The 9,150-nt window shown below is 30.7% G+C and overlaps 2 protein-coding genes across 2 annotated transcripts; one reads left to right on the top strand and one right to left on the bottom strand.

The window, feature by feature from the left end:
- The first annotated feature begins 2,104 nt into the window (after window positions 1–2,104).
- Window positions 2,105–2,568, top strand: LOC120118836. The gene has a single exon (XM_039138794.1). It carries the CDS (start codon window positions 2,105–2,107, stop codon window positions 2,498–2,500), a length of 396 nt encoding a protein of 131 aa, XP_038994725.1. The 3' UTR covers window positions 2,501–2,568.
- Window positions 2,569–6,483: 3,915 nt separating this feature from the next.
- On the bottom strand, window positions 6,484–8,728 carry LOC120119007 (signal peptidase complex subunit 3B-like). The gene is made up of 7 exons (XM_039138925.1): window positions 8,636–8,728; window positions 7,960–8,118; window positions 7,801–7,848; window positions 7,543–7,605; window positions 7,214–7,267; window positions 6,899–6,985; window positions 6,484–6,784 (listed from the first exon to the last, which is right to left on the bottom strand). Exons 2-7 carry the CDS (start codon window positions 8,083–8,085, stop codon window positions 6,659–6,661), a joined length of 504 nt encoding a protein of 167 aa, XP_038994856.1. The 5' UTR covers window positions 8,086–8,118; window positions 8,636–8,728; the 3' UTR covers window positions 6,484–6,658.
- Between the last annotated feature and the right edge of the window lie 422 nt (window positions 8,729–9,150).

Raw genomic sequence — 9,150 nt, 5'->3', positions numbered from 1 at the left:
TAAAGGGAATGAAATTATTATCGATTATTTAGATTAAATATGACCTAATATTTTTAAATTTTGTTTACGTCTAGCATTAAGATCAAAATTGAATTTAGGAGCCAATTACATAAAAAAAAATTAAAATACCCTTATTACACTCAAAATTTGGTACCTTAAAGAGGATGACATCTTTGTGATCGGTCTTATGCAAATTGCAATAACATTAGCAGTGTAAGAAATAATATTTTTTATTAGGGGTGTAAAAAAATATTTGATCCGGTTGATCCGGTCCGTCGATACAAACCTAAAAAAGGGTAATTCTCTAAAAAAGAGTTACTTGACCGGGCTGGTACCTACCCGTAATTTTTTCAGGGTAGTTGGGTCGAGTATGGGCCAAAAATTTTATAATCGGGTACCTAAACCGACCCAGTAATTTGAATATATATATATATATATATTAGTTTAAATTATATATTTATTTTAGGTTTTACCTTAAAATTAAATTTATATCCCTAAAATTTTCGTATTATGTACTTTTAAGTTTTAAAATTTTTAAATAACTTTTTTATTAATTTATCAATATGAGATTTGAAAAATATCACGATCAATTATTAATATTTTTAGTGTTTTATTTTGAAAATAAATTTTAATATATATATCCAAATATTATTTATCCTTAAAACTCTTATCACTAATTTTTACTCGTGATTATGCATTATGAACTTTAAATTTTTATATATTTCCTATATGATTTTTTAAAATAGAAATTAAATTAAAAAATATAAAAAATTATATTAATCAGATACATGTGACCCAAAAATGCGGGTACCCATATTTTATGGGTACTCAACTACCGAGTACCCAAACTTAATGGGCCGGGTCACAAGCCGACAAATATACAATCTGAAGAATAGGGTACCCGTTTTTTAACATCCCTAATATTTATATCTATACTAGTAATAAAAGGGTTTTTAAGGTAGTGTTGCAAGTCAACCAAACATCAAGTCAGTTGAAAAAACTTAAAAGAATTTTTTAATTGATATTTAAACTTATGTGAGTAAAACTAAACTCAAAAATTAATTTTTCCAATTTGACTAAAAAAATTTGACTCAACTAAAAAAATTTCAAGTTTAAAATCGTGTTAGAAAATAAAAATCGAATAACTTGATTTTTAGTAATTAGTAGCTTAGTTTTCAAGTTTGAGTCGAGCCCTTTGACTTTGTATGATATATGTATATCACATAAGAAAAAAATGAATATATATATGTATTATATATGGTTATAAATATTTTAAAGTAGAATCAAATAGTATCATAATATTATAAATATTTATAATTAAATTTAAATAAAAATTGAAAACTAGACTTAGCTCGAAAATTTTTAAATTATGTTTAAATTATAAAATAATACTCCTCAACTCAAATTACTCAAAAATGTTTAACTTGACTAGACTCCCACCCTTATATATATAATATACTCTATTGTGGGTAGATTAACATGTTGCTTAGGCCTAAAGTGGTCCAAAACAGATACAAAGTGGATTTGAATTTTGCCTCTTCGACTAAACCAACCCAACTGCCTTTGATTTGGAGGTACTTATGGACCATATGGCCTGCCAATTGTTCATCCGTTGGAATTAGACCATTGAACCTCTAAATCTTCCCCTTTTCCTCGAGAAAAACATCAAGCCAAGTCTTATTACTTGCATATATGTTTATTAGGCATCATTCAAGCTAATTAAAATCCTCTATCATACCTTATCATATATAATAAATTTATGAAGAGAAAATCATTCAGATCATTATTTCATGTATAAAACATAATTTCATGTAAATGAAGTAAATGGAGATTAAAAAATTCCGCTTGAACCAATTACTTTATTAGTTAAATGGATTAGATGACCTTAGTTTGAGCTACCTCAGTGGATACAAAGATGATTGTTATCCTTATAAGTCTTGAGTTCGAGCATCAATGACTGTAAGATATTTAAACATACTACTGATTCTAATAGCTTTAGATTATTAATAATAATAAATCAAAGGAGAAATTTATGGCAAGCAACACTCACTTTAAAAGGCCTTCTAAAAGCCACCCCAAAGTTCTTTAACTCAAGCAAAATAGTATGGTTTTCTTCTCATTTGCTTCCTTCATGCTTCTCTTATCTTCATTTTCCATTGCTGGGGCTCAAGAAAGAGCTCCCCATGGCATTGCATACGAGAGTCCCATGACCTTCTCGCCCTCGGCCTATCAATTTTTCCATCCAAACACCGAAAACCCTTGCTCGGTTTCCGACTGCTCACCGTTGCCGGTCGCCGCTCAAGTCGATGAGTCTAAAGCACTTGCAATTAAGGTGTCATCGACACCGGATAAATCAGGCCATGAAATGGGAGCTGATGGAGTTGCTGGCATTGTTTTCGGTTTGGGATTTGCAGTGCTTTTGGCAATGGGTGTTTATTATGTGCTGAATACCCGTCGATCTAATGCTAACGGCGCCAACATTGTTGAACCTGATGGCTGAATCATTTTCTCTTCAAACATATACAATTCTCAACGTACAATATAGGCCAAGCCTTGCTAATGATGGTGTTGCAGTCGGTATTAAGCTTATCTTTTACCTTTAATCTTTGGTTTTTTCTTCCTTTAGTTCTGCTTTATGGTATTGTTTTATGGTTGGATTCGATTAACATAATTGCATGATTGTGTTCCACATAACTGCTTGAGAATATGTCCATAATTATAGGATTTCTCAAGGGAAATGATACATTAAGCTTACAAAACCAGAAAAATCCACAATGATATAATTAGGGTTGTAAACGAGCCAAGTCGAGCTCGAGTCTCGAAAAGTATAAAATTGAATTCGACTCGACTCGAAAACTCACAAGTTTAAAACTATCAAGCTCGAATTGAACTCGAAATAAAAAATTTGAGTTCGACTCGACTCGAAAACTCTCGAGCTTAGAATTTTCAAGCTCAACTATAATAAGAAATTAAAACTCGACTTAATCTCGAAAAAACTTGAACTCAAAAATTTTCAGACTTGATTAAAGATCAAACTCAAACTTGAACCTTAAGTACATGAAAGTCTTATATTGTATTTAAAAAAATATTATATAAATGTTAAAATTATTAACAAATTAATTTAAAAATCTAAATTTAATATTTTATTTTTTTCGAGTTGTTCATGAGCTTTTTAAGTCGGGTATCAAGTAGCTCATTTCAACACATTAAGAATTCGAGTCGAGTTTAAACTCGAATCAAGTCCATACAGACTTTAACTGAATTTTGACGAATTGATCTCAAATAACTCATAATCTATCTCATCTCATTTACCACCGTTTATGTAATTCATAGTTACTACCTTAATATTTCTTTCAGAGATATTTAATAATACATCACTGTCATGTTAAAAATATAAGGTATGGAGGTGTGACAAAGCTACTTAATTAACAGTTAAAGCGTATGCCCCATAGTACTTGTAGCCACAACTACTACTACATTCATTTGAAAATGATTCGAACTGAGAACCATGAAGGTTCATTATCAGGATTACATTTATCATTAAAGCTGCTTAGATTTTTTTAATAATATATGATTATTATAGCAACACATTTATTATAATTTTTTGGGTAAATTATACCAGTAATAGCTCCTTTTTATTTTGACCACAATTTTTGTTAGTTAAATCACCCAACTATTTTAATGCATTTAATCAGGTTAGTTGCTATTAACATTTAATAGAAGTACTGACGTGACAATTAATAAAATTGATATAATTACACATTGGGTCATTGTTACTTATATATTATATCAATTTGATCTTATTCGATTGGAATATTAAATTTATTTTAATTTAATATATTAAGTTTCCACCCATAATAGGGTGACTCACCCGCTAGGAGAATGAAAATTAAGACGCTGAAAAAGGGGCCACCGGATTCAAATTTGGGTTGTGTAAGAGATAAAGGAGAGCATCAACCGCCAGGATAAAACTAATTATTTGTCTTGAAGTGGACTACATGTGGTATATAACTTATATCTTAGTGTAATTTTAAATTATTAACATAATATATATATATATATATATATCTTAACTTAAATTCACGTCTTATTAAAATTGAATATATATTTTATTTTTATCTTAACTAAAATAAAAAATATTCTAGTATTTTTTAGACTTATAAAATATATTTTTACCTTAACTTAAATATTTAAATTTTATTTTTATAATATTTTAAAACTAAGATAAAAAATTATTTTTATAATTAATATTAAAATATATATATTTCTTAAATTAACATAAGAATAAAATATATATTTTTAAGTTAAGATAAGAATAAATAATATAATAATTTAAGCTAAGAATATAATATTTTTAATAATTGAAGTTAAGAATATAATATATGTAACATGTTAAGATAAAAAATATATATTTTTAAGTTAAGGTAGGAATAAAATATATTTTATAAGTTGAGATAAGATTAAAATATATATTTTAGTTAAGATAAGAATAAAACATAGTCAATAAGTTAAGTAAAAGATAAAATATATTTTTTAATGTTAAGATGTGATTTTAAGTTAAGATATATTTAATATTAAGAATTTAAGATTATACTAAGAAACAAGATATATACGATATCTGTTTTAAACCAAAAAATGAACTTGGCCTAATGGTTGAGCTTCTCCTTTCTCACGAGTCCCATTTGCCCCCTTTACCATTCTTAATTTTCTTTTCACCCATGTTACCCTCCAATCGATAGAACTTTAAATTAAAATAAATTAAATCCTCCAATCGGATGACAACACATGTCATGATATTTGGCCTAGTGACACATGACACGATTTGATTCGAAGATTAAATTTATTTTAATTTATTAAAATTAAGACCAAATTGATAGAATATATAAGTAACAATGACCTAATGTGTAATTATATTAATTTTATTAACTGTCATGTCAGCACTTCCTCTAAATGTTAACATCAAGAGACTTGATTGAATGAATTTAAATAGTTGGGTGACCTAATTGAAAAAAATTCAAAAATGGTGATCAAAATAAAAATGGACTATAGTTAGGTAATCATTGGTATAGTTTACCCTAATTTTTCTTAATCGTTGACAATGCTCACATCTAGCAAACGCAAATACTCAAACATAACACGAACCAAACGTTCTTGATGATTAAAGAATTGTTGTTATTCTTTGAGGTCCTGAGTCAATGTCAAATGGTTGAAATTTTATATTTGAATTGATATTATCTTGTACTTATCCTGCATTAATAAAAAAAAAAACTACTCAAACCTAGGACCTCCAAAACGAATAAATCTCCCTTTAACTACTGAAATTATTTGATAAGTTTTGCTTGGATTTAAATTTTTATTACCGAAATTAAAACAATTTTATCCATAAAACATGAGATAAGGTGGAGTGTTTTTCCGAGGAAAAAATATTCAATTTACTCTGCTAATAGGATGAATTCATGGCTTGTTATCTGATGGATGATTGCCATGTTTAGAATTAAATCAAATAAACGTTGTGGAGCTTTATATATGGAAACTGAAACCCCCAACCCTCATATGTATATATGTATGTGAGAATGTTGAATGTATATATGTATGCATGTTTGAGTGAGCGGCCCATCGCATTTTCTCTCATCTCAGCTGCTGCGGTGTGCAACTATTGAAAATGGCCCCTCTCTAGTTGCCTGTGTATGATCTGAACCCCAACCATCTTCGTAGCCAATTTAACTATAGACTGTAGGGCACCCTACCCTACCAACAACTGGACAAGTTTTAGACTTGCCTCTCGCATGTTCCACAAACACAGACAAAACATAAGGAAACTCTAAAAAGAAACAATGTCCCATTAAATAAATTATTACAGCTTCTGTAATCTTGTTACAAAAATCGTAATAATTTGTGTAATTTCATAATGTTCTGTATAGTTGAAACAGATGGAAAGATCACCATACAACTTTCCCCAAAACACTCTCTTTGGTCAGAATTCTAAGGTACCTACTCTGCTGATCATTTCAAGTGTTACAGAGTTAATGTGGGTAAAAGTGAAACGCACATGAAGAACAGTTTACTTGAAGTGAAAAATGCTCCAACCCCATTATTTTCCCGTCACAAACATTAGAGATTGGTTTTCTCCCCCTGTTCTGTTTATTTGGAACAGGACTTAAAATACCTTCACAGTTTGGTTCCTCCTCTCATGAACATGCATTTCAAAGCTAACAATGTTCTTCTAAATGAAACTTTTACAGCCAAGGTTTTGGATTATGGGTCGTCGGAATCCAGACATTCTCGTTTCTGGCCAAGAGTATGCAAAATCAACCCCTATTTGAAGTCCACGACTATAATCAAATAGAGCAAAAAATACCATGCTTATGTCTGAAATCTAAGTCATTAAGGTAGTATTCATCAAAGAAATTTCAAGTACAAAGCGATGTGCACAGCTTTTTCAACACTTTGAAAACTTCTTATTTAAATCTAAAAGTTAATTCATTTCCTCACTTTCTCAAACATAAGTTTCAACATTTCAAGCCTTCTAATTAAACATAGCATTAATGTTCACTAAGGGAAGGTTCGATCTCAAGTTCTCTGATTCTGCCAGGCTATAATATCCGCATATTGAGAAGGCTAAAGTTACAGCAACCTCAAAAACACAACGAAGTAAACCTTATCTATATTCCTCTGGCAAACTATAACCAGTCAGGACTATTTTGTCGGCAAACATCTTTCCAGTCTTCGGCATAACATGCCAGTGCAATGTTAAGTTGAATCTTTTGCCACAGAGATTGTTTCCCTAGATAATGAAGATTGAGGAAATAAGACAATTATTCTTCATTGCAAGAAAGCCAGAAATAATTTGTCTAAATCTGATGAACAAGAAGAAGCTACTTCATCTTAAGGAGCATACCTGATCAACAAACCGATACTTGTTTGAGGTGTGGATCCAAAATTTAGCATGCTCTTTGGCAGGTATTATAGCATCCCAAAGAGAGACCTGCAAAACACCATGTCAAAAGAATCAATTAGTAGTGAATATATTTTCTGCTAATCAAAATAACGATAAAGTTTATATGCTAACGATGGTACTTTTAAATATCACAAGCAGAGCATAGGATTGACAAGTATCATCACTTATGGCAGCATAAACAGACTTGGCCTCAAAAAATGCGATTTGGGTTGGCGGAAACACAAACAGGAAACATTGAGGGGAATTTAACCCTACCTGATTCAAGGAATTCTTTGGGGTTTCATACTCAGCTGCTACAAAAATGAAAACCTGTGATACAATATTTTAAATCAGCTTCAAAATGTTTACAACAAAGAGAAGCTGACTACAAAAGCAAACCCTAACCAAATCATCACTCCATCTAGAAAGCATTGTTGGAGAATATGAGTTTTAGGGATAAAAAAAGGCATATTACTTGATAAAAAAAAATCATATCGAAATCCATTGTTGTAAAGAAAAACCATTCCATGCATTTACTATGATTGAAAGAAGGAAATGTCATACAGTTCTAACATAAGGTCCATAAAGATCTAGGAATAGCAAACCTGTTTTGTGTTCCAAGTAAACAATGACTGCAGATCAGCTGATACATTCATCGTTAGGCTGACCTACATGAGTCCAAAGCATTTACTTAGAATTGAACAATATGTATCAGTAATTAAGTAATCAGAGGTGTGGGATAAAACCCAAAGTATGGCTCAAAATAAGAGAATAATAACTAAACAAACATATCACTGAGATAAATAAAACCAAGTAGTTCCTCTATCAAACACAATAAAACCCATGACTGCAAATAACATTACCTCATCATGCCCTTGTGGCTGCTTTTGGAACCAATTAATGTTCATAATCTACAATCACACACACACACAAAATAATAAATAAAAAGAGATCAAAACAAGAAACAATCCAAAAGGCAATTAAAAACACACTAATTATCCCAGATATGAGCAAAGATGGACCTGGATTTCTGCAGAGGGAGAGGGAGTGTTGAAGTTATCCGAGAGAGACGTGATGGCGCACATTAGTGCCAGAATAGTCACGGAAAATGTTAGCAGGCCATTTAATCTGTACCCAAAAGAATGCATCCTTTCCTCTTCCGTTACTCTGTTTTAATCCTACTGATCCTCACATTCAAATTCAGTTCATGTTACTAGGATTTAAAGTATAATGAACCAAAATAGTAGGATAAAAGTCCAGAAAATTTTTGCCTGATATTACCAAACAATCCCCAAAGACTTAATTGCAAGATTCCAAATTAATCCTCTATAAATCTACAGTATTAAGGGGGAAACCCCACGTTAAGATCAAATCGACTAGGGTTTCATTCTGTGAATTGAGTCAGAGAAAACGAATTGAGAGCAAAGTCGCCGAAGGTCAAGATCGACATAAAAAATCGCCAATAAATAACCAGAAAAGGAACTAAAAGAATAAAAAATAGCAAAAACGAGATCGCGAAGAACGATACAAAATTATATTCAAAATATAAAAAAACTGAAAATTAAAAGATGCTTTCCAATGAAAAATTGAAAATTAAAGAAAATAAAAAGAGAGAGCATGAGAGCTCAAATCTGAACTGTGATTGAAAAGAGAGCAAATTAATCATATAAAAGGATTAAGGAGGTACGGAAAATTTACCAGAAGTAAAGCTAGAGAAAACGCAAATTAAACCAGTTGGGGAAGAATAAATTGAGAAAACAAGTGAGAGAAGGGTTTGATGAGAAATAATCGTAGTAGAAATCGGTTAATTGCATTAAACATCTCAAAACAATGGGACAAATTTAAATTAATCCTAAACTTTTAAACTGAAGCATCATTCCAACGGCTCAATTTTGACGTTTAAATGTAAGCTTGAAAGGAACTTAATTTCCTTAATTGTTTTATTATGGTATCTGAATTTAATATCGTTAAACATACGATAAGTCGATCAATAACATCTCATGCACGTTTTCAATCTATATCAGTCCCGTTAGGCTGTAAATGAGACGAGACAAACCGTGAGCTATTCGAGATCGACTCGATCAAGATTCGATAAATACTCGGATCAAATCGACTCGACTCGAGTTCTTAACGAGCCAAAACGAACTACTTGATATTTGACTCGAAAAGTTCGAGAGCAGCTCGAAAATATAATATATTAAGATTTTATTTTT

This window comes from Hibiscus syriacus, unplaced genomic scaffold (genome assembly GCF_006381635.1).
Source record: "Hibiscus syriacus cultivar Baekdansim isolate YM2019G1 unplaced genomic scaffold, ASM638163v2 tig00000991_pilon, whole genome shotgun sequence".
NCBI classification, from domain to species: domain Eukaryota; kingdom Viridiplantae; phylum Streptophyta; class Magnoliopsida; order Malvales; family Malvaceae; genus Hibiscus; species Hibiscus syriacus.
The sequence above is the reverse complement of the archived record's forward strand: the minus strand, read 5'-3'. Positions and strand labels throughout refer to the sequence as shown.